At 41.4% G+C, this 26,459-nt stretch overlaps 2 protein-coding genes across 2 annotated transcripts in view; both read right to left on the reverse strand.

Moving 5' to 3' along the window:
* The window catches only part of POGLUT3 (protein O-glucosyltransferase 3), a 16,257-nt gene extending 15,243 nt beyond the window's left edge, over positions 1-1,014 (reverse strand). Inside the window, exon 1 of the mRNA XM_085309101.1 lies at positions 759-1,014. Within this exon, the coding sequence (XP_085165227.1) occupies positions 759-1,014 (256 nt within the window). The remainder of the gene's footprint in view (positions 1-758) is intronic.
* Positions 1,015-4,629: 3,615 nt separating this feature from the next.
* EXPH5 (exophilin 5) lies at positions 4,630-24,093 on the reverse strand. Its single transcript, XM_085309065.1, has 5 exons — positions 23,965-24,093; positions 22,104-22,248; positions 17,698-17,746; positions 14,171-14,300; positions 4,630-12,255 (listed from the first exon to the last, which is right to left on the reverse strand). Exons 1-5 carry the CDS (start codon positions 24,011-24,013, stop codon positions 6,935-6,937), a joined length of 5,694 nt encoding a protein of 1,897 aa, XP_085165191.1. The 5' UTR covers positions 24,014-24,093; the 3' UTR covers positions 4,630-6,934.
* Positions 24,094-26,459: the final 2,366 nt, after the last annotated feature.

Genomic DNA, 26,459 nt, shown 5'->3' on the forward strand with positions numbered 1-26,459 from the left:
GGGGCGCGGCCGGGCCCGCTGCTCCCGCCTGAGCCGCTTCACGGACGTGGCGAACCCGAGCGGGCCCCGGCGGGCAGAGCTTTGCCCCGCAACGTGTGCCCGCACCGGAGCCCCTCGGAGACCGGCCAGAGGTGCCGGGGCGCCCTGGCCGCGCTGCCCCGCTCGGCGCGGGGCGCGGGGCGGCTGCTGGGCGTGCGCGGGGCGGCGGTGTCTGCCCGCACGGCAGCGTCTCGGCTGTGCTGCAAAAAAAGCAACTTCTTGGTTTTCAGGCTGCCCAAATGCAATCGTTAGGATGAGGGAGGAAGACGCGGCAGTCTCTTGACACCAACTGCAGTWCTGGTTTCTGAAATGCAGAGGTTATGTCAGTTTACATTTATAACAGTAGTGCATAGTGTTAGCTATTTCTGTATCTTTGCGTTTTCACAGAGTCAGGGAATAAAACTCGTGTCGGATTAAGGCTGACCTCCAGACCCATTTGTCCCCACACAAGCTGATTTTAATGTCTGAAGAGGTTTTCCTTTCTCTGTGTCTAGGGGTACCCTGCAGGCCAACTGAAGGGACAGTGATCTCTGTCCCCCCATCCAATGTTACCTATATTTTATGACATAATTTTGTTAGTCTTCAGCTGAAGAGCTGGTATTGTTGAATTAAAAAAAATCTGATTTCTCAAAACTTATTAATTATGGCCTGCCTCAGCTTACCTACAGGCAGATTTTTCTATAAAAGAAATAAAAATATAGTTTAAAACTCTTCCTTACCATTTCTGGGATTTCCCATACTGGCTGCATTTAAACTGAAGGATTGACTGGGGAACCTGTTGGGACATACTGGCAAATCCGTCCCTGTGCCTGTGCTCCCCTTCCCTGCAAAGAGAGGTGTGAAGTGGCAGAGTGCTCRCAAGTCTTTGCCCAGCGTGCAGGCCAGATGTGGCTCGAACACACACATGGATTCAAGAGATTTGTCTCCTAAGGTTGTCACATCATTTTTATCAGGAGCATCTTTGCTGTTGGGCATGGGTGTCAGTAGAGGTGGGGGCTTTCAAGACTGAAAGGGAATTAAATCTAAGCTGCTACGCAAGCCTAGATTTTTCCGTATTAAAAAAAGAAAGAAAGAGAAAGAAAGAAAAAATAAAAAGAAAGAAAGAGCATGAATGAATGCTGCATGTTTTCAGACATGAACTTCAAGTCTCTGAGCATACAGACCATGAAAACCAGGTTCCTTGAAAGCAGAACTATCAAGTCTGATTTCCTCCTTGCATTTGACTGTAGTCTCCTAAACTCCCTCACTTCATATAATCACAGATTTCCACCAGCATAGCATATATGATACTCCCATGGGTAAGAGAAAACATGTATAGTGTTAATTTGCAGCTACACATTTACTTATTGGCTAGCTAGTTCATCCCTGGCTGCTACTTTCAGCAAAAGAATCAGCATGGGCCATTTTCCTGCTTCTGTTCACCAGTTTGGAGCATGCTCCTGGGTGTGGGCAGGAGAAGGAGGTGGCTGGGAGCAGTCAGCCTGGATTCACCATGGGTTGAGCATGCATGGCCAACCTGGTTGCCACTAACAGGGTTGGTGGATGAGGGGAGAACAGTGGATGTAATTTACCTTGAATTTAGCAAAGGCTTCACTGCCTCCCACAATTTCCCAATGATTTTGTCTCCCACAAAATCTGGGTTAGGTGTGGATGGGCAGAAAGTCAGCTGGGTGAAAAGCTGGGTGGCTGGTTGGGCTCAGAGGGCAGCATTAATGGGTCATCTCCACCTGGAGGCCACTAACGAGGGCAGTACTGCAAGMATCTGGCCTAGGACCTGTCCTGCCTAACATCTTTATCAAGCAGCTGGGAGGAGGTGATGGCATGCTTGGGCATCCAGATTACACCAAACTGGGATACGGTGGATACTCTGGAAGGTTGGGCTGTCTGCCCAGGGGATGTGGCAGGCTGGAGGAATGGGCCGTGAAATGCAAYAAGGAGATAGGTGAAGCTTGGCGCCTGGCGCCGGGGAGCAGCAGGACTGGTGGCTTCCCAGAAGATGGGGAGCAGGGGAGGACCCTTGCTGACTGGGCTAGCCTTGCCGTACCCTATCGAGGAGAGCAGGGTCAGCCATGGGCAGCCCAGCACACATCATCAACTAAGTCTGTGGCAACAAAGTAGGACCAGATAGTCAATCCCCTGGCTGGGATCAGGCCCGGTGAGAGTGACCGGAGTCAGACACAGCCTGCCATGGCTGGGCAAGGCCGTGGGGGCCTGGCAGTTGCCCATGACTCAGGGTCAGGTCAGGTGGAACAGGGGCTGACGGCCCCAGGCTGGGGTGAAATGTGGTCCTGGACCATGGACAAGGTGGAGGAGGCCCCAAGAAGGTGGGGAGGGCCAGGAAGGGCTGGGGAAGCCCACAAGGCTTTGTCCCTGAGGAGGAAGCATTCCTGCAACAGCACACCTGGGGATCAGCTCTGAGGAAAATGTCCAGGTGGTCCTAGTGGGCAGCGAGCTGGACATGAGCTGGCAGCGTGCCCTGGCAGCAAAGGTGTTCATACACCCTGGGCTGTATGAACAGAGGCAGAGCTGGAGATGGAGCAAGGACTTTTATCCCTCCCTACTCAGCATTCATTAGACCACACCTAGATACTGCATCCAGTTTTGGGCCCTGCAATGAAAGAAAGACATTGCTGAATGAGTGAGTTCAGCAGAGGGGCACCAAGATGGTTGAAGCTGGAGCATGGGCCCTCTGGGGAGAGGCTGGAGAAGCTGAGCTTGTCCAGCCTGSAGCAGAGATGGCTTTGGGGGCACCTGACAGCAGCCTGCCAGTACTTTCACAGGCTCTTCACAGTGGTGCATAGCAGGAGGACAGGGGACAACAGGCATAAAGTGGAACAAGGGAAGTTAGGCARGAAAAGCTTTTCCACACGAGGACAGCCAGGCAGTGGCACTGGTTGACCAAGGGGTTGTGCAATCTCCATCCTCAGAGGATCTCAAGTCCCGCCTGGTTGAAGCCCTAACTATCTGAGTCTGACCTCAGAGCTGACTCTGCTGTGAGCAGGAGGATGGGACCAGAGACCCCCCTGAGGTCCCTCCCACCCTGAATTCTCCTGTTTGCACGAAACTGGGAGAATTCTCCCCCTTCTTTTAAATGTCATTGAGATTTGTTAGTAAGTTTGAARGTCATTTGGGAACATGAGTGAATTGATGAATGAACAGAGATTGGCAGAAACACAACCTTAGCACAGAAACCATGTTTTCTTAGGTAACCAGGCTGAAGGACCATGTTGCTCCGTTCAGGTGCCACTGATGCTGGCTGTAGTAATTAAGGTTCAAAGACGATGGTGAGTCCTGCACGCAGTCACACTGCATGTGGCATACAGCCTCCACGGGTGTCTAATTCTGGCTGAAGTGATATCCACATGGATCTGTGTTGTAAAAACTACTTATTAGGCATTAACATTGACCCCTGCCCAGAGTATCTCTCAATGCATGCTATAGGCATATGGCTCTCTGTGGGGTTAACATATCTTTATTATTGTGAAGATATTGCTCCCGACAGAAAATGATTTGTATACTAGAGATTCCTCAATTAGCAGGAAAAAAAAGTAGCTGAAATAAAGGCACCTGCTAGCTGACTTGATCACTAGCTGCCTAAGCACACTGCCAGGCAGCATCTTGGCAGGTGAAGAATGCCTATCAATTGGCTGAGCAAGCCCTTTCTCTGTGGGTGAGACATGCCAGAGCTACACAAGCTCAATCACCTGCATCGTGTGCTGCATTTTCACGTATTTGCCTAGAGCTGCATGAYGGATCAAGGCTGCATGCTCCATTTTAAACACTGGGAATTTCACAGAATCACAGAATGGTTGAGGTTGGAAGGGACCTCTGGACATCATCTAGTCCAACCTCCCTGCTCAAGCAGGGTCACCTAGAGCATGGTAGACAGGGTTGCATCCAGGCAGGCCTTGAAGATCTCCAGAGAAGGAGACTTCACAACCTCTCTGGGCAACCTGKKCCAGKGCTCCRTCACTCTCACAGGGAAGAAATTCCCCCTCACGGTCAGGTGGAACTTCCTGTGCTTCAWTTTCTGCCCATTGCCTCTTGTCCTGTCACAYGGGACAACTGAAAAGAGTTTGTCCCCGTCCCCTTGACACCCTCCCTTCAGGTACTTGTACACATTGATCAGATCCCCCCTCAGTCTTCTCTTCCCCAGGCTGAAGAGGCCCAGCTCTCGCAGCCGTTCCTCATAGGGCAGGTGCTCCAGMCCTCTGATCATCYTCGTAGCCCTACGCTRGACTCTCTCCAGTAGCTCCATGTCTCTCTTGTCCTGGGGAGCCCAGAACTGGACACAAGACTCCAGATGTGGAGTCATCAGAGCTGAGCAGAAGGGCAGGATCACCTCCCTCGACCCGCTGGCAACACTCTTCCTAAAGCAGCCCAAGGTACCGCTGGCCTTCTTGGCCACAAGGGCACATTGCTGGCTCATGGTCACCTTGTTGTCCAYCAGTTTGAACRCTGAGCATTGTTTGCCATCAGTATCCCAGAAGCCAAATGAAGGTGATACTGTTTTTTTTCTTTGGATTAAATGTCTATGGCATTCACAGCAAGTGAAAAATAAACACAATACCAATACACTTGTTCATCTGAATGCACAGTTTATTTCAAACCAGTAGCTTTAAATATGAAAATTCTATAAATTATGACCATTTATAGCCTGTACTGTATCCAAAGAAAAAAGCGTGGAAGAGTAAAGATGTCAAATTGTGGCTCTGCTAAACAAAATGGAGCAGATCTCTTTATTCAAAGGATTTTTCTCCCTACATTTTCACATAATTGACTGTTCTACAGAATAGCATCATTCTATGTAAATATTAGTTTACAAATACTCAACAGACTGTGGTCTTGCATAACTAATTTATGACCCAAAGCTGTCTTTTAAAAATTTGTTTACATTAAATCATACCTCCTGATTTACTGTACATATGTAACATCACAAATGAAAACCTTTTTATGCCAATAAGGTGAGAACTTAATCCAAATTCTACTGAACAGGTAGAAAATATTTACAAATAAAAATATTCTATATAATTACTCTAAATAATCCATTTCTAGTCAAGCAAAATTGTATGACCATTTACCTCCCTTGTAAACATTTATTTTATTATTGTTTAACTTATGTARGCTGGTATTCTCAATTTTTAGACTAACATATTTTGCAGAAATATACATCAGCAGAAATTCCTCACTAATATTGAGTTGTTTTTATTGTCTTACTCTACTCTACTTAATCTGCTACATGTATATGTAGTGGAACCATTTACAGGAAAAAGTAGTTTCTCCTTAGAAGAGCCCATCCTACAAGATTACAATTACATGGTAGTTATGTCCTTCCAATATTACATATGTCAGCATATGCTTATATCCTTCCAAAACAGGTATGTTGTAAAGAACAGTTCTGACTATAAATACACAGCTTATATTAATCCTTTTATGTACAACAAAAGACAAATTATCATAGTATGAAGTAATAATACTTATATTTCAGTATATATTTGAATGTTCCACTTCTTTAACGAAGTTTACAGTATAAAAAATAAGGATACCAGTTACCTACTACAGTATTTTTCATCTCTTTTAGGTTCTCGTGGAGTATTCAGTGATACACACATTGCTTGTTTTGTTTAAAATATATTTTTTAAAATATCAATATACTGTCCTTCCAGTTACAAAAATATAATTATATTTTACAGAAATTTTATTGAATTAAAAAGCATATCAAAAATATGGATCAACATTTTAGACTGCATGTGAAATTATTAAAATAGAAATAAATGTTGTATAATTGTTTAAAAATACTACCTTCTGGCTCAATGAGCCACCTGTGATTTTGCATGACAAGAGCTCAAAGCTTAGTTAGAAATTTAATGGCCAGAGATGGCCATTACTGAGTAATAATACTATATTTACTAGTGTGGCCAAGGGACAGCTGCAGGAAAACATTTGCAGTCTTYAAGCTCAAAGGATAAAAATTTCCATGGTGACAGAGAGAATGTTTGAAAAATAGCAAAAAGGTAATTTAGCAAAGGCAAGGAGTATTTTCCGCCAGTTTTATTTACTTCCTTTGAAAACAAATTACTGGTTTTGTATAGCACAGTCTTGAACTAGCAAAGTGCTGTCTCAGACTGCTTTTGGTGGCATAACCCTGACGTAGCCCAATGGTTGCACTGAGCTATAATGGGACCATCTAGGTACAGAGTCAGTCAAACAACTTTGGGAAGCAACAARTTATAGCAAGGTGACAACGTGCCTTCCCATTATTAGGACAACTTAGGATTCAACCTACGAGATTTATATAGGATATAAATTTGTATTGCAAAACAAACTCCGCCGGTGGCATCGCTGCAACCAGTTTCCCAGGAGTACAGAAAAGGAGCATTCCTACCACGTTACAAACATTGAAATATTTCCACTTTGTGTGGGTGTGTGTTGGGTTGGGATGGATTACCATTATTATGATCTGCTAAATGGGGAAAACTGGAGAAATAGTACACCTCACCAATGTAATTTGTTCATTTTCTGTTAAATCTTCTAAGGAAATATAACTAGAGCTAGAATTTATCCATTTCAGCACTGTTGTACTTGGTTGGCAGTAGCCTAACCCAGTGCTTGCTCATGTCAGTGGAAAACCACCTCTAACATTACATTATCCAAAGCTCTATGGTCATTTATCTTCCACATTTTTGTGTTTTTTTTTCTTCTAGGAAGAATAATGTTGAAGACGCATATTTAATAGAAAAAGTCAAATGCTCATGTAACATAAGATACTAACTTCTTTAAAACTAATCAAATTGTACGAATTTATAGCAGCACAACAACAGGCTCCAAGTATTTTACATGTTTTTGCCTGCCCAGAAACTATTGAGCTATCTTGCCATCTTAGTACCACAAGTTCTCATAGTTCCGATTCTTTATCTATCTCATCTAGGTAATATTCGTCATCTGTGGTAGTATCAGTGTCCGAGTCTGAGTAAGCTGCTGGCTCCCCCAGCTCTCTGGGGGACGAAGCAGCTGATGACATTTTGCTTCCAGTAGAACTTGAGCTCAAAAGCTCAGATCTGCTTAAAGAAAGGCTCTCTCCATCTCTGAGCGAGCCAGGGTTATTAAGCAGGCAAGGGCTCCATAATCGTCCTTCCGTGAGTGACCTCTTGATATTTTCCAGGAAAGCCAATTGCTGTTCTTTGCCGAATATACCAAATTCAACAGAAGGATACATCAAATTCCTAGTGCTGTAACTTTTTACATTGTCAGATGCCCAGTTTTCATTTTCATCACAAGACAACAGCTCTGAGTAAGATTTAAATCTCTTCTCATGTCTACTTTGTTTAGGTAGAATATTGCTTCCAGAGCCAAAGCTGTCAGGAGAATCTCGAGCGTAAGTACGCTCGGAAAGGTGACGCTCACGCTGATACTTTGCACGACTCTTGCGCARCTGATCACTATGCAAGTTAGCATTTTTTAAGCTATTAGACTGATAGGTATTTTGATGATGACCAAATGCCATCTGAGAAGTCAAGCTTTGCTTTGSACATACACCTGCCTGCAGGTAATTATTTATAAATGAGTTTGAGTTTTTGTCAGTTAGAAGTGGCAAGGGAGGACTGCAAGCACTACTGCTAGCTCTTCTTTTCTCATCATCCAGCGGGTCTGCTGTAGTAGCAGAGGGGGAGAGAGGTTGGCTTCTGTTTTCTAACCCAAGATAAAGTGTTTGAGAATTCTTATTTCTTGTGGCTGTTTTGTCTGGAAATAGAGTTGTAAGACTTGGCCTGTTTTCCACTTTTATTATGTTTTGGGGGTGACTGATGGCTTCTTTCTGGGTGTATGAACTTGTAAAAGATCTCCAATTTGTGTTACTAAAAAGCAAGGAAAGATCATTTTCATTTTCACTCTTATTCCTCTCAGCTGTTCTTTGTATTGGGGTATTCCCTTCAGGGTCCAGACTACGATTCTGGTTTTCATTTGCAGACTGCAGAAACAACTGATTGGACTCCGCTGAGAGCAACGAGTCAAGGGGCGTGTTAACCTCTAGAGAAGTGCTACTTCCATCATTCTGTGAGAAAATATTACTGATGCGTGGCTTTGGAGGTAAATTTTTACTTGAAAATTTTCGACTTGTTTTATAAACAGCTGCCAGTTTATTTTTAATTGAAGGTCTGTTTTTCCTTTTTTCTATATCTTTTACTTTGTCTCTTGTGYATCCAGAGAGAAGCTTGCTCTCATTTTCTGCGTCCTGTGTTAAATTCTGATCTTGTGTAGCCCCAAGGACTTTATCTTTGTGGTTACTGTTCAGGCGATCCTCACTGTGCCTCTCGGATCCCTGCAAACTGGCGTAATCTTTACCCATCTCAGTATTCTGCAAATTTTGTGCTCTTTCAATTTTTGAATTCTTTAACYCTTCTGTATCTGTGTTACCCATTTTGTCTAGCTGAAGTACCGGGTCAGCACTGGAAGCTGTGCCTACCCCAGATGCTTGGTTCTGAGATTCTGAAAGTGTTTTGTTACAAGAGATTAAATCATTTGTGCTATTTCCTGAATTGTCAGTTCCTAATTGCAGTCCACTACATTTATTACTATACAGAGGGGTGATTTGGTGTAGGAGATTTTCTCTTTGTTTGACTTGCATATTATCCCTGTATCTACCTTCAGCAGGAGGAGCTGGYGCATTAGAATTACTGTTCCTACCAAGAGAACTTTTCTCTCTTGTGTGGAGCTGTAAACTGTTCTGATTTTTATTTGTGTTTACTTTAGTAGGCTGATAGCAACTTTCAGARTTTCCCTTTTGTACACTATTCTTATCCACTAGGGTTGAATAACAAAGATCCTCTAAAGGTCTGCCTGGTTTGTGAGGGCTTGATAAAGTTGAGATTAGTGGTGTGGCCGTTTGCAAAATTTCCTTCTTTTCTTTTACACACATTTCTGTACTTTGATTGCTTGGAGCACCAGAAATGGCCTTACCTGTGTTACCCACTACTGCAATGGATTGTGGATCACCAAAAGAAATGTCTGCTGTCATCATGTCAGCAAGTTTACTTTCTGCTAATGAAAGAACTGGTGAAGTATCTTTCCTACTACGGACTGTACTTACTGCCTTTGAAGCACATACCTTCTCAGAGCTAGGAGGTAAGCGGGAATGCTCATCTTTACTGTCAGCAGCAGTTTCTAAGTTCTGCGGTGTGACCAGAGCTGAAGGCACTTGGTCAGAAGAAYACGAAGGCACCTCTTTTTCCAAAGTATTAGGGAAAAATACAYTTGCTAAACTCAAGCAACCTTCATTCTTCTTGTTATGTGTTCCTGGTGACTGACAGTTTTCTTTGGGAAGAGGCAATTCTGCATCCTCTGGATTATCTCTAAAGAGATTACAAAATGTTGTAGAATGCCTCCGTGGTAAYGTGTAGTAGATTGAAACTAGTTCATGATATTTGACATGATCTTCGTCAACACAAACTGTAAATGTACTTGTAGTTTTATATTTCTGCAAACAATTTCTCCTTTCCTTACAATCTGAAAACCCAGAGTATCCTCTTCTGGTCAGATCATTACAACTATCTACCAGTCCAACTGAGGAACTACTGCTTACTGAATCATTAGGACTTTTAGTGAAAGGATAATACTTTTTCTGGATGCTTGTAGCACCATTTAATGGCTCTGAGGAATGTTTTGAGTCTAAAAAGGACATATTTCTTTGATTAGAACATAAGGAATCAGTTCTATTTGGAGTTTCAGTCCTTAAATGATCGTATGTGCTTGTTCTGCTCTCTCTAGGGAAAGAGATGGATGTATCTGATATAATACTACCAGCAATGCTAGCTGATTTTCTAGGTAAGGTATAATAGATAACAAGTGGATCAGGTGATGTTGGGTTGGTTCTGCTAGGGGAGCCAGTAATGCTGCAGCTACTGGTGTATCTCAGCAAGCKGTCTTGCCTGTTAAGCCTTTCAATACAAGATGAATTATTCCTTATTTTTCCATTTTCTTTTTCAAGGCAAAAATAGTTTAAACTATGTTCAGAGGTCTTGTGGTCTCCAAAACTGAGTGTATAAATATTTCCAGAACTTTCATTTTGTGGAGAACTAGTAGTGAATTGTCTGTCGCAGTCCTTAATAACTGAAGTGCTTGGATTTTGTGATGTTTTCTGTGAAATCTTTTCGGTATCATTTCTTCTGCTCACTTGAGCTCTTTTTTCACCTTCTGTTTGAGATTCAGTAACTGTGCAATTTACTGAAGACTTAGTTAGTGTTTCTAAACATTTTAAATTGTCTCTATGAGAAAGTGCTTGTGGAGAGCTTTGTGACACACACTCAGGAGGACTGGACACTGTGCCTGGACGGTTCACGAATTTTTCAGTGGATGGAGCAGAATCAACATCCACCAGTGAACAGTGTCCCTTTGCAGTAACTTGGTTAACTGTTTCTGTACTCTGATTATCCACTTTGATGCTTTTTCTTTTAGTTACATASCACAGATTGTGTTCCCATGGCTTCTGATTTGGAAGAAAAGATTCTCTTCTGCTCTCATCAGCTGGCAAAACACAGGGAGGCTGACTGCACACATTGTTGGGTGGGCAACCGTTTTCCTTCACTTGTATGTTTCTTTTATTAGTGTTTGATGTATATATTTTTGCAGTCTCTCTTCTGGCAGTGCCTTGAGGATGTCTCTTCGATCTCTGTGAGTTAGAGAGAGATGCACTGTTTGGCAGGATGGCAGAAGCTGAGTTACTGCAGGGAAAACTCTGGGCATTGGTGTAGTTAGTATCTGCTTGTTGAGAAACTGRCAGTAACGCCATGTCCTTAATATCTACGTCATCCGACAGTTTCTCATCTTCAACATTGTCTAGTTGCTCAAAGTCCATCTTAGTACTTCTTTGAGTAACAATGACTGAATTGCTGTTCAGTCCTATAAATTTTGTTTGGTCTTTTGAATCAGGAAAGACTAGCTCATCGCTTCTGGTGCCAGACGAAGAAACTGGAGAGTTACTACTTAGCCAAGGCTGACAGCCTTCACTGAATTCTGAAAAAGTTCTATTACTTACACTTCTTGTTATCTTTTTGATGCTGGTATTTGCTGGAGAATACACGTGAAAATCATTCTGCAGGCGCTGTGAAGCACATGTGGCATTCTTTGTATGTGTCCACTGCTGGTCACTTAAGTTAGCCATAACCACTTCAAAGCAGGCATCAGGAGAAAAAAATGTTTTACCACTGTGGTACTGAGGTATATCAGCCCAAGAAGGATAGCTAACTTTTTTCCTAAAGGGAGAATTTTTTTGATTTGTATACAACTTGCCATGAGAAGAAGTATCTCTAGAACAGGATCTAGAGAGATTACTTTCTGAATTGTATAATGGATAATTTTCCCAGTTATCAAAGGACAATGGAGAAGAAGCTTTGTCAGGACAACTCACTCTACTGAAACAATTGCTACTTGAAAAAGATCTTCTGTAGTGGTGTTTTGAATGGTAACAAGCATATTTCCTACTTTCTTGCGAAGCGCTAGGATATCTACCATGGTCTGCTGCATGAAACTCCATCAGTGACTGGGTTCTAAACATKTTTTTTTGTGCTGATGTTTGTGATGGAGAGTCTGGTGTATTGTTCCATACAATAGAAGACAGAGGAATTCTCTTTGGATTTTGTCGACCAAACCTTGGTATAAAACCATTATTGCTCTCCCTTGCCAATGGATGTTGTAAGCTAGATGCTGATGGCCGGTCTGAAGACAATGCGGATGAACATCTCCGAAGGGAACACACAGAGTAACTTCTGCCAGCTGTATTTCTGTTCACATAATGCTTGTGCCTAAATCCACTGTTCYGTGTTATAGAAGGAGGATACAAACTACCTTCTGAAGACTGTCCAAATGAAATAGAAGACGGCCTGCCACTTCGCAGAAGAGTATTTCCATCAACTGGATCACTGTATTTGTAATCTTCTTTAAAGGCTGTCTGTTGCCATTTTATATAAGCACTGTGTAATTTCCTTGGTCTGATAAAAATCTTGTGTTCATCTTTGGCTCTTATTGTTCTCAGTCCATCTGGGAAAAACGTACTATGCATGTYGCTCCAGTCGTTTCTGTGTTGCCCCCTAATAGTAGTCTGCCTCTCTGAAATAGGAAATGCATTATTGTATTGCACATTTGTTGTGCTGTTAACAGAAACTGTCTTGTCCAAAGGATCTTGGGCTTGTTCCTGGGCCAGCTGGTCATCCAGATCATCTAGAACTGCAGAGAAAAAAAAGACATGCTTGGTTTTGTTTTCTTTAATAGCCTTCTGCCTATATATGTTAAAAAGTTTAAGGTACTACATTAATAATTATGACTGATTGTGAAACAAGTCAGCTTCTCAGCATTCACAACCATTCCCAAACCACATATTCCTCATCCACAAGGCCTTTCAGTGGTCACTCATCATGACTACACGGGAAAAAATGTACTGCACTGTGACTGATCTTGAGACTGTTCTTTGTGTAAATGCTCATCTCCTGTTATTTAAAACAAGAACATAACAATCTGAAGTCTGAATTTATACTCACAAGCTAAATGCAGAGGAAAACCCTTCCAAAACTCCATTTTGTAAGAAAAAAAAATAACACTGAAAAGAATTCAGTGTTATTTTCAGTTTGCTTGTAAGCAAACACGGACTTTCTTGTGTGTTCCCAGAGCACAGACAGAGCACAGTGAAGATGTAACTGTAAGCCAGCACAGAATTCTGCATGCCATCAACGAGCATATTCTGTAGTCTGGCATGTCCACTGCTTGCTTTATTCAGAAAAGAAGTTATTCACTGTACTGTAGCTTCTGAATTACTAAAAATGGCATTTTCTCGATTAAAAAAAAGGATAATAAAATATTAGGAACCTGTGACTCATGCCAGAAACAAGGCTGTATTTATAGACCAATCTGATTAACCGAAATTAAACATTACACAGATCAGCTAAGACATTCAGTCATAAGATTACATAACAGTAATGTATTTAAAATGTTTTTATGAGCAAAAAAATGCATTTGCTAATTGTATTCTTTTTATATTTTGTAAAAAAGCACACATAAAATTAAATCACAAATGGATTTGGCTATTTTGTTATAGTATTTCCTAACTAATTTAAATAAAAAAAAAACATTGATCAGTCAGTGCAGATCTGTGTAACTGTATAGGATCATTAAGAAAGCATTGTTAGATTATATATATAGTTAGAATAAAAACTGATATAAATAAAGTAGATTTTTCTGTTTTTCTGAGTTTCTCTTCAGCACAGAAGAGAGATGACTTTTGAGAAGGCCAGTTTAGTATTAGGAAAAAAAAAAAGCAGCTGTTTCTGAGCCTTGCATTTTGAGGACATCGGCCAAGCTATGAAGTCAGTAGGAAAGTGTTTGCACAGTTATGACTGACACCCAGGAGCAGTGATGGGCACGTGCGTTCCAGAAGAGCCGTTGTTCCCCACGCCTTGCTCTCCTCAGTCATAGCTGACTCGCTCGCTGCTTCCTCATMGTGCTTTCAAGCCCAGCTGTGATCTCTTGCTGTGATTTTGGGGGGCAGGAAGCAATGTTCATAGTCGGGTTTTTGCACAGATCTGTGAAAGGTTATGGAAGAACAGCTCTGTACTCCCGTAAGCTCGGTCTGATCTTGTCTTGCTTCCAAGTAGTAAGAAAAAATGAACCCACAATTACYACCAGATTCTATGGGAACTCCCAGAAAGGTAACTAAGGGCCATAAAGCCTCTTGTTTCTGTGGCTTGAAGCTTTACAGTTCATAAAACTGGGCCCAGTAATGCATCAATACCAAATACACATGCAGGAAACTGGGATGAAATTCTTCTCACATGACTTTGTATGTCTACCTCTAAAGAAGTAATACRGCCTCCTGTTATAAGTGAAGAGAAATATACACTTTTAAGATGTGATTCTTCTGAACTGGATCAAGATGAGATGAAATGGACTCTAACAGTGACCAGTGACAAATTTTAAACCTAAGGTCAGAATAGACAAAAAGTCAGAAAAAAAAGTAGTCACAGCACTAGAAAATAATGAAGCCATATCTTTACAGCCTGTACCTTTGCAGAAAATTTTCTCTGCCACTAGTCGCCACAGTCACTGCTGGTAACAACAGCAACAGAACAAAGTAAGTATACAGACATACCGCGGAAGAACTCTTTCTCTAACTGTTCATTCCATCCTTGTGTACTTTTTTCCATCAGTTCATCTTGGTTTGCATCAAAAGAATGACAACTTGGTTCCACTGACTTTGGGGGACTATATGTTTCTGCCTGCTAAAAAGTTTAAGAAAACATGATTTTAGTTCTACACAACAAAAATCACACAGGTCAGTAAACGCTCTATGGGTCCAAAATTCTTTTTGAAATTAAATAATGTATTATTAAAATATACGACAACAGATTTGTAAAACTGCATGCATTTTAGAGGCTCTTGCTGATGTATAAGCAGATACACTCATCTTGTACTCATATAGCAGTATGTTATAGATATATTAATTATAATGARCTTATAATAAGGGGTGTAGTGACCCTTTTTTCTCTCCATATGCATCCTTATCACATAAAAGCTCTTAATTTTTCCTAATCAATTCTTCCTCCACCAGCACATTTTAAAATTCAGTGACCTCCTAATAGAGATTAATAATCAAATAGCACAGTTGATTTTCATATTGTAACATTTTATCTTTTCACAGCTAGTCAATTAGATTGCTTAATTACTACAGCTAAGGCTGATTAGTATTGATTTAGTTRCACTTTTTTTTGTAAAGCAAAGAAAAAAATAAAAATTTAAATTATGTTTGCATGTACCCACTGATTTTAGAAGGTCATTAATTTCTGACTGGTTTCACAAATGACCATTTAGGCCATTTCCTCCAAGCCCTTTGTGGAGCAAAGCACTGAAAAGACAGTTTCATGATGGGAAGTAAGACAGCACCATGGGGGACTGAAATAAATTACCTCATCAGTGGGGAAAATGTCTTCTTCCTATTCCCCATCAATCTGAGTTTAATTTATGTGCTAAGATGTAGAGGTTCACATCCCATCCATATTTCCCTCAGGTCACATTCTCACATGGTAGAAATGCCGATAACTGTAGAATTCTGCTGCTTTGTGATAGCTGAGAACCTTTCCCCTCTCTCTCTCTCTTTTTTTTTTAAGAAAAAAAAACTGATTACTTTAGTTCTCCTTTTTCTTAGTACTTACATCCTTACAGTCTAACCAGCTCTGAATCCTGATAAGATCTTTGTCTGAATCATATATTAATATAGATTACCCTTTTGTTTTGTAARTAGGACAGAAGGAAGGTGGCAGTTTACCTTCTCTGTACCTTTCATTATATACTGTACGTCTTTTTAGTCCCCCCTAAGGTTATACCACACAATAGAAGAGGATAAAAGATATGTTTGTTATAGAGGGCAATAAAGTAATTAAAATAATACCATATGTCATCCTTGGAGGAAATCTGTTTATTTCAATAGACCACACTTGAATGACATCAGAAATAGATGTGTTGTTTTATGTTTGAACTGAGTTTATACTTAAAATACAAAACCTTCAGCCAAAAAATAACTTCCTACTGCCCAAGGCCCATTTGAAGTTTATTCTGGCAAAGGATRTCAAGGACAGCAAGAAGGGCTTCTTCAAATACATCAGCAACAAAAGGAAGACTAGGGAGAAGGGAGCYCACTGATGAATGAGGCACAGCCCTGGTGACAAAAGATACAGAGCAGGCAGAGATACTGAAGGCTGCCTTTGCTTCAGTCTTTACTGCTAAGACCAGCCCCCAGGAATCCCAGGCCTTGGAGACCAGGGAGAGAGTCTGGAAAAGAGAAGGACTTTCCCTTGAGGGAGGAGAAGGGATTAGAGATCATTCAGACAAACTAGACATCTGTAAGTCCATGTGCCCTCATGGGATGCACCAACAAGTGCTGAGGGAGCTGGTGGATGTCATTGCCAGGCCACTCTCTATCATCTTTGAAAAGCCATGGAGAACAGGAGAGGTGCCTGAGGAATGCAAGAAAGCCAGTGTCMCTCCAGTCTTCAAGAAGGGCAAGAAGGAGGACCATAGAAACTACAGCTTCATCTCTATCCCTGGAAAGGTGATGGAACAGCKCMTTCTGGAAGTCATCTCCATGCATGTGAAGGATAAGCAGGTGATCAGGAGTAGTCAGCATGGATTCACCAAGGGGAAATCATGTTTAACCAATCCATTAGGCTTCTAGGATGGAATGACTGGCTGGGTAGATGAGGGGAGAGCAGTGGACGTTGTGTACCTTGACTTCAGCAAGGCTTTTGACACTGTCTCCCACAACAACCTCATGTTCATGAGGCAAGCTCAGGAAGTGCAGGCTAGATGAGTGGACAGTGAGATGGATTGAGAACTGGCTGAAAGGCAGAGCTCAGAGGGTCATCATCAGTGGCACAGAGTCTAGTTGGAGGCCTGTAGCTAGCAGTGTTCCCCAGGACTCAGTACTGTGGCCAGCCCTGTTCAACTTCTTCATCARTGACCTGGAAGAGGGGACAGAGTGCCTCCTCAGCAAGTTTGCTGATGATACCAAACTGGGAGGAGTATCAGACACAGCTGAGGGCTGTGCTGCCATTCAGAGACCTGGACAGACTGGAGAGCTGGGCAGAGGGGAACCTCATGAAGTTCAACAAGGGCAAGTRCAGAGTCCTGCACCTGGGGAGGAATAACCCCACGCACCAGTACAAGYTRGGGGCTGACCTTCTGSAAAGCAGCTCTGCAGAGAAGGACCTGGGAGTGCTGGTGGGTGACAAGTTGACCATGAGCCAGCAATGTGCCCTTGTAGCCAAAGGTATCCCGGGTGCAACTTCGAAGASTGTTGACAGCCAGTCAAGTGAGGTGATTCTCCCCCTCTACTCAGCCCTGGTGAGGCCACACCTGGAGTGCTCTGTCCAGTTCTGAGCTCCCCAATACAAGAGAGACCTGGAGCTACTGGAGTGAGTCTAGTGAAGGGCTACAAAGATGATAAGGGACTGTAGCATCTTTCTTATGAGCAAAGGTGCGAGAGCTGGGGCTGTTTAGCCTGGAAAAGAGAAAACTCAGGGRGGATCTTTTCAATGCATTTAATATTCTGAAAGGAGGGTGTAAAGARGATGGGTCCAGATTCTTTTCAGTGATTCCCACTGACAGGATCAGAGGTAATGAGCACAAACTGAAGCAGAGGAAGCTCTGTCTGAGCATGAGAAAAAACTTATTACTRAGAATGACTGAGCACTGGAACAGGCTGCTCAGAGAGGTTGTGGAGTCTCCAACCTTGGAGATACTCAAAAGCTGTCTGGCCACAATCTTGGGCAACATGCTGTAGATGACCCTGCGTGAGCAGAAGGGTTGGACTAGATGATCTCCAGAGGTCCCTTCTAATCTCAACCATACTGTGATAGTGTCACARCCATACTGTGACACTGGTAGGGGAATTCTGAGCGTGCAGGAGGCGCTCGATTACTACCTGCCCAAGTCTGCTACTCTTTTCACTCTTCCTACTGAACCCAACACTGTCACAACACAGATGTTTTACTTAGCATTTAAAATAAGAACTACAAAGTACTATTTAAACAGAAATTATATCAACAGCTTAAAAGGGGGGTYTAGTTTTCAAAAATTCTGTGATTTAAACATACATGATCATAAAGTTGCTAAGCTACTTACTGTTGCCATTTCTTCCACTTTTGAAGATGTGCTAGCAGAACTGTCATATCTGTAGGCAGAAGGATTTAAATCATCAATTTATGATATGATTTTACCAGCAGTTTAATTACTGAAAAGCACCTGAAAAGACTATTTTATGAAGAATCCACACCTCTCCTGAAAAAACCCTGCTAATAAATGCTGGGGGAATTTACTATTCAGTTTATCTGGCTTTGCCAGCTTGCAAATGTTCTAGCTGCATAGCCAAGAATGAATTCAACCTACTGATAACTCAATGTCTGAAATATAAAGTAATTGTTTAAATCCAGTATTACAATAAGATATTATTACTTCCTTTTCCAACAACAATAACTTACAGAGTACTATGAATAATGGAAGCTTACAACTTACAGATCTGTAAATGGTCTGCATTTGAAATACTACTCCTTTTCCTCTCCCTCATTACCCTACTTACATTCAGAGTCGTGCTCTGSCCCTGCGGAGCAGGAGGGACAACTGGCAGATTTATTTTGATGTGAACTTTGGAATTGCTTCTATCCATCCAAATCAGCCTTAATTTAACARTCTTCAGCACCTAAGAAAAGGCTTCTCCTAAGCTGTACAGGACTGCAAGGGTTTGGCAGAGAAATGGCTAGAGAGTGCTTMTCAGTAATGTAGTTTTTAGAATGAGTTGAGAAACATACATATAATAATATAATATAAGAGATATTCCACTTTACACGGTGACTTTCAGACACATAAATAATAAACTTTGACTGAATTGACTTCAGTGAGTTTATTCTAGTCTGCAAATCTTTAGTCTGGAAATAAACAAATCTAGTCGCTTGAAAACCCCTGGAAGAAATCTTGCTTAGCTTGTTCTTATTGTCAGTTCTGCCCTGTCTCAGAAACCTTTTTTCCCAGGAAATTAATTCTAGAAGGAAAGCAAAGTAGGGAAAGAAGGTTCTGCTCATTCCTGTTTCTCAGAGTCTTTTTGAATGACCTTRTTCTTAGGCTCTTAAAATCTTCTTGTGCTCAGGTAGACTATTTTATTGTGCCTCAGCAACAAGTATAAACCGGCTTGTTGGCAGGTTCGTTGTGGCCAAGCCTTTCCTCCTAAAGTGCTTTGTCATTTGTTTGCAATGTGCTTGCAGGCAGGGAAGAACAGYTGAAAGGTGCAATTTGTTTTTGCTTCTGTAATTGTGAACTTTAAAACCAAAATTCCTCTCCGGCATGGGGTCCAACTGAAACTGATGGAAACAAGCCTGTTGACCTCAGTGGGCTTTGAATCAAGCCAGAGAATCTGAATCCACACTTATATTTTCTTTGTAACATTCAGTAGGAATAGCCAGTAGTTCAGCGGGTTCTTGGTCCCTGTAAATGAGGTTTACAGAATCAGAATTCAGAGAAGTATGCAACTCTTGCCTTAAACTAAAATGTTGTTGAACGTGATCTAAGGCTTCTATCTTAAATTAAGCATTAAATGCATATATCAGATTTTTTTGCAATGATTTCTTTCAAAGCAGTTCAGTTCATCCTGAATTTTATGAAGTTATCTCAATTTTACTTCCAAGCCTAATGAAAATGCAGAAGCTCTGTTAGATGTTCTCTAYTTCAGCTCTACTGTGCAAAGCTACTCTCTACAGTTCTCCCCACCTTATGCTCTGTGCAACGTAGAGTCAATTGCTCTGTGCAAGGAAGCTACATGAAGTCAACATCATAGTGAGAAATGTTTTCTGACAATCTAGGCAAAAATGAAATTTTCATTTTCACCTCTGGCATTATTCTAAATTCCTCCATCTCTTTGTTGTCACTGTTCTTTCAAAAATAGCYGGTCTTTGCATCCTCCTTTATATTCCTCCTTGCCATTCTTGACAAGGTTGTTTTAATCTTCTCCCCATGCCAACCTCTCCATGGCCTAATCTTCTTATTCTTTTTTCTGAACTCTTTCAAGTTTTTCATCACTTTGAAATTAAAGTTCTGCTTACTTACAGAGAAATATTTTTTACCTTAAGGAAAAGGTAATCCAGTTTCTTTTTTACTGTAGAATATKAAGCAATGTTTACACACACACACACTTGTAAACATTATCTATTATCTACAAACAGAGAAGGTGTCAGGTTATTGCTAAAGTTCAAAAATACTTGCCAGCAGAAAAAATACCACKTCCTCTGGAAAAGCAAGAAGTTACATGTTAAATAATACTTTCATTTATATACACATGTATCTGTTTTATGGCAACAGAATGTAAGATTAAAAGTATGACTCCACTACTACCACTACTATTACTAATACAGACCTATGGGTTAAAATCTGCTGCAAATTGTTATTGTCGCTGAGGCACTTGTCCTCCCCCCGGGCCATAGCCAAGCTGTCTCATGCCAGATTACAATCCGTTTTCTTTTATACTGCTCTTATCAGTATTCCTTAAGAAGCCGACTAAGCAACAAGCGTATAACTCAAATATACTGAAAACACAAACAGCATTTTTTTTCCAGTATGAATCATAGTTACATATTAGAAAAGAGTAAGACTGAGTTCAAGAATACCAAACACCTGTGAACCAAAAATGATCAAACATTTCACTAACGTCAAACGACAGCGTTACAAACCTTTTATTACCATCTTCTGTATCTCCACATAGGTATAGTCTCTTTTGCAGCATCCATAATTTATTCTCACAGCAAAACACCACCACGGCTGATAAAATTGGCTTTCCAATACCAAAAGGACTCTCTATCAGCCATTAATATTCAGCTGTTTAAGAGCTTCTGACAGTTAGGCCAGCTTACAYGACTTTACAGTGCTGCCTCCTATTGTATTTCACCAGCTCTCCAGAATAACTCTACTTGGTGAGACGCAGAATATTTCAATGCTTTGTCTACGCGTAAAGCAAACCACATGCCAGGGCAACACCTAGAAAAGGGTGGGGGAGTTTTTCACGGAGAGGCGTGACTAGAAAATGTAGCAATCAGCTCAGTTACACRTCAGGATTGACTTGTTTATTTTTCGAGCTGTGCTCTGTAAGAAATCAAGGGATCTGAATTTAAGATATGTGGGTTTTTTTTGTGGAAAAGCAATATAAGTAAGTCTCAGAAAAGCTGATGTGATAAGTATGCAAAATTTACCTTTTCACATTTTGAAAATATGAAATAATTGTAATGCTTAGATTCTAGAGCAAAGCCTGGACCTTTGCTTTCGTATCAGCTACCTTATCTCASGTAAGCATACGGCACCCTTGAGGTCTGCTCCTCGGGGGCGTTAGTGCCCCTTTACTCTGCACAGGCAGCCTACGGTCCCCTGGCAGGAGGGACTCCCTAACCTACGTGGTTACCTTACCTTCACCCCCACTCCACATCCCAGCYGAAGGACCTACCACCTAATCGGGGAAAGGAGGGAAAGGATGAAGCATGTTCTGCTTCCCAGTGTTAAAACTTTGCAAGTGTTTCTGTGTACAACAGTTGCTACCAGTGGCCGTCCACACAGCTCACCTGCTTCCATTCCAACCTCTCCTTAAATCTCTTTCAGCTTCCATATAAACACTCCACAACTGCAAGCTGCTGCACTACAAAGCCGACCTACCAGGCTAATTGCCATCTCTTTGTAGGCTTGCACTCCTCTTCTGTGTTTATTGTAATGCTTGGGACTGGCAATCATTATTCTAAGACGTACACAAAAGTAACTATTTCTTTAAGGTGTTGCTGACATACCTAGAAGAAGAGACCCACACAGGAAGGGATTAGGTGAATGCAGGCACCCTGATCAGCCTGAGCGTAGCTGCAAGCTCCCTCTGAACAGTGGCTTTAGGCCTGCGGACGGTGAGGGAGAAGCACACTCTTCCAACACAGCAGCTCAACCCTGCTCAGGAGACCCGTCTTTGGCACAGATCCAGCGGAAACCAAAGCCCAGAAGAAGCACCAAGGACAAAAGYACTGGAAAACCATCTTGTTTGCCTGGCTACAGCTAAAGCACCAGGCCTGTCCCTGGGCTAGAAATGGTGGGAACTGATGCAGAAGAGCTGCCCGGGGCTTAGCACCTGGGAAAACTCTGCTTTCCCATTGTGTCACAGCCATAGGGCACCAGATCTCCATGTGCCTTGCTTCTGACCTCTCGTGAAAGAAGTAAATCAAATGCAGTCACTGCAAAGTTTAGACTTTACTTTAATACACTTTAATACACTTCAAGCCTTTATGCCAAACCTGAACAAATGAGATTGAGCTAYAAAAATTTAGCTACCACTTGCCACTTAGTCTTTATTTTTCTGACACRTAACAGAAATCTCAATGCAAGACCAAGTAAAATCGGCATCTTCCAGGTGAGCTGAAAGTTAAGAGACTGGAAAATTAACAAAGTTTTCTAAGCAAAACTTAGAACAATTCATATACTTTTTTAAACTAGAAAGAATATATACTTTGATTATAGCTCACCGTGGTTGCTTCTGAGCCTGGTGTTTCCTTGATTTTCTGAAGGAGAAAAGCCAAGCAAAAGGTGATCTGAACCCCAAAAAGGAAGCTGTCGTGTTTTTTTGCGCTTGAGGATTTGTGCAGGATGACATTTTCAATTCTTTATGATCTAAAAATATTACAAAAATTTGTTTTGTTTCAAGTTCTTATTAAATACTGTATTAAAAGGAAAGTTAAATCTTCACAAGCAGTTTTCTTTCACTTAACTTTTATGCCAGAAAAATCTGATTTTACTGACATTTTTTGACAGATTAAGTGACMTACTGTTTTCTAGTGGCTAACCAGATGACTAAAATGAAAATAAGCAGGTCTAAAGTCTGAAAAAGCACTGATGTTTTGGGGTGATCTGAGAGATAAATGAGGCTGATTTTCAGAAAGTAATTAGCACTTAACCATTTGAAAAACAGAACCATTAAAATACATGCAAATTAGACATTTGAAAATTGAGGCACTCACAATCTTTAGTCACTTGCTTTTCACTTTTTAAAGAAATATAAATATTGCAGCTCTGAATATGCAATGGTTTGATGGCGTGTAATGTCATTACATAACTAATTCAGATTAAGGTGTCCRGAGTATCATCGAATTCTTTATGATGGGATCCCCTGGGCCACTCCAAGGCAATGGTTAATATCTGTACGTGATATATTGCTTTCACTTCGGTGGCAATCTCTGTGCATTACAAAACGCAGCAGCCTTTAGGCTCTGCGGAAGCTAACCTCTTGGGGACACTGTCTGACCTAGCAGTGGAGGTGACACCGCCRTAGCCACGATGGTCTAGGGACGCAGGCAGCACGGGGCTTGCGGGTAGAAGTACTACCTTTTATTAAACCAATTCATAAAGCTGGAAATACCAGGGAAGCCTCTGAGGCACACACACAACCTCTTTTTCAGATCTGAAATAGAAGCAGCAGCTTTCAAAGTCAAATACAAGATGACAGCAACTACAGAGTTAGATAATATATCAATTAGATCATCACTGAAAGAGAAAAACAGTAGATAGCCATGGACTAGAGGGAATGTGTGGGAAAAGGCAGAGGAATTAGATCTCTGTTTTGTGTAGGTCTGTGGTTTTAAGACAAATTTCTTTCACTTTTTGTTTTGGAACTACTATTCTTTTTACATGATTCTGCACAAAGCTGCTGTGATACAAAAATAGGAAAAGCTAAATGAAAAACGTGCAGAAATGTGAGTGCAATAACAGCATACATTATGCATGAAATCCGGACGGAAGATGAAAAAGAAAGCGCAGATGCCATCTTTGGTAGAAATACCGTGTTTTTGTATGTGTTCATTTTGGATGAGCAATGGCACCTATGAAATGAGATCTCCAACATCTGCTTCTCAGTCAGACCAATTTTCCAGGCTCTGTGTCACCCACCCTCACAATCAACATGGGCACACCTTTAGCACAGTGTTATCAGGGAGTTTTCCGCCAGTACAGTCAAACCTCTTTCACCCTAACCTAGGTTACCTTCTTATTCCAAATGTCATTTCGGTACTTCTATTTCTTTTAGGAAAATTAGGTAGACTAACAGAGATTTTCTATGAAGTAAGTATTATTGCTCTAATCAACCACTATATTTACTATGCTTACAGAAATTGTAGGACAAGAATATCAAGAATTTTGTATTGTGACTCACAGCTATGCTTTTAATAGAATTKGCTTAAAGAAACATGCTCATTTTGAAACTATATTTTTGGCAAAACTTTGACATGAGAAAGAACTCAATGCAATTTCAGAAACTCCTTATCTATTGAACTCTAAGATATTGCTTTGGTGACCATCATCATACAGGAGAGAAACTGGAAAAATGCAACTCACTGRTCTTTTTGCTCTTCCTTAGCTGATGCTCTAGTGGTGGTTTCAGCATTCTATTGATGTCAGGGTTATTTTGAAATTTTTTTCTTTGTATTTCTTCAAACCATTCTCCAGTCACTCCCTGCAGCCCTGCTTGAGATGTCTTTCTCTTCAGAAGATTTCTAAAAAGGAAAAAACCCACAATTTTAAACTTRTTTTAGATGGTACCGGCTCTTTATTAGGAAATCTCTCTGTTCTTCAGGTAAATATTCACAGTAAATTTCTACAAATAATATGACTTTAAAAAGAGATACAAGGAGACAAGATCTATTCACATGAAAGAATTCTCCAGCTCATCAAAGAGATCATGTGACGAGCTTAACTGGACTACTCACTGCTTACGTTACTCCCTGCCCCAAACAAGTGCATCCTTCTTCCTTGGAAACCTCAGGTAATAATTCATAAGCATCATAAAACTAACTGAAAGTAAGATTAAGTTCAGTCAGTAACCTAACTGAAATAAATAATACTGTAAGAAAGCACTTCTTGAAAGATTTAGCCATTAATTCAAGCAGAAGTAGTAATAAGATTGTTTGGATTTTCAAGAAACTCACTGAGGCCCTGGCAGCGGGATGCCCACCCGCCACTTCCAGCTTAAAGCAGAAYGATAAACGTGGACTTCAGCTCACAGGTATTCATGCGACGTGTTCAACTAGTCTATCGCATTTTCCTCTTTCCTTGCTGCATAGTGATTTTGCCTGTGTTTAATAYGTATACCACCAACTTATAATGAATATGACTGTTCTGCCAGGCAGCTGCAGAGACTGAGCAAGCTCTACGGATGTGACTAGAAGTGATGAAGCTGTTTAGTACCAGAATCAGTTCTTGTACCAAGTGGTGATAGGAATGAGCTGTCTATCTGCACATAACAGAATAATGTACAGTTGCAAAGGCATCTGAATAGTGCAACTGGCATGCAAAGTTACTTGTTTTCAAATTACAATATACAAATGCCGAAAGCACAGATGCAGAGGTGGCAAATCCACACCCAACCTATCCTGAAGGCAACAGAGCAAGACTTTGTGCACAGCCTGCAGATGTAATACCAAYGTTTTAACATGGCTTTCACTTCAGTCTTTCATCTTAATCTATGGTAAAACGCCTGTCCAGGAATACAGACCTTCTCAGAGAACGTACAGTATTTCAGTTATCAATTTAAACAAAAACCTCTCTTTCTCTCTTTGAGACAACATTACTTCAGAGAACTAACTTAAAATTAAATGYTTAGTCTGGAAATGTGTGTACTTTTATCTGGAATTGATATAAAGCACATTTTTCACAGATGCAACCATTATTCTTCTGATGGCATCTGAAGAATAGTTGGGCAGGACAGAGACATTTTTGCTAAATTAGTGAACTTTTCCCTTGAAGACAAACACATGCACAAGTACTAGACATTTGGAATAATCTTATGCATTACAAAAGCAAAAATATTAATCATCACAGACACTTCTGCACTGTGGGAACGATTAAGCACAGCAAATGCCATCTGCAGCGCGGAAAACAGCCTCGCAGTAACCCGAAACGGGAGGCGGCGATGAAGAAAGCGCTCCCCGGTGCCAAACGCGTGACCTCAGCGACGCGGCCTTCGCACGGGGTCCAGGCTCTGGGGAGGCGCAGAGGGACGCGGAGCCAGGCATGAGGCGCCCGGGAGCGGCTGCAGGCACAGCCTTCGCCCGCGAAACGAAGCGGAGACCCTCTCCTATAATCCGTCCCTGCCATCTTTTAAAACTACCCGAATGAGTTGCTCATCTCATCAACGCAGGATGTAAACAAGCAACTGAAATGAGGAGGGTACGCTCGGTGTCTCAGTACAGCTCTGGAGTCTTTTTTAAACAGGAAGCCATCAGTTCAAACCGGACCAGTGAAAATCATGTTTAGTRTAGTGCCATCTGTTGGTAAAAAAAACCCCAATACAGTTGAATTCCCTACATCACTAATTTTTCCCGAGGAAGTTCTTCAAGGCATTTTCTCACTGTGGTGATTCTTACTTAATATACAAATATACAAATATGTATATTAATATCTCTTTGCTTTAAATGTATGTTTTCCATATAAAAGAAAAAAAAACACAAAGTCCACTTACTCTAGCATTTACCATACCAGAATCTGCATTTAATGCAAAGATACATCAAAAAGCTTGCACAGACTCCGCCACAAACAGTTAAGCGTTTTAAGGTCTTTCCTGGTCCATGTTTGGCCCTGTCMGTACTCATTACCTGTGAATTTGCTGCTTATGAATTGTGCTGCCATCTCCATCTCATGAAAGAAACCCTTTAAATTTTTGTGCATATTCACACGCACACATGCATGGACTCTAACACGGACATACAGTCACGGGGGTAGAGAATCAGACTAATACGGTTCGAAATGAGGGTGTAATATTCCCCTCGGCAGCAGACGACGGAGCTGGGGCTGGCTGCAGCACGCCGGAGCGGCTGCGGCCTCGCGAAGCCGCG

Source organism: Rhea americana, unplaced genomic scaffold (genome assembly GCF_003343005.1).
Source record: "Rhea americana isolate MKP2758 unplaced genomic scaffold, rheAme1 scaffold_29, whole genome shotgun sequence".
Taxonomy (NCBI): Eukaryota; Metazoa; Chordata; class Aves; order Rheiformes; family Rheidae; genus Rhea; species Rhea americana.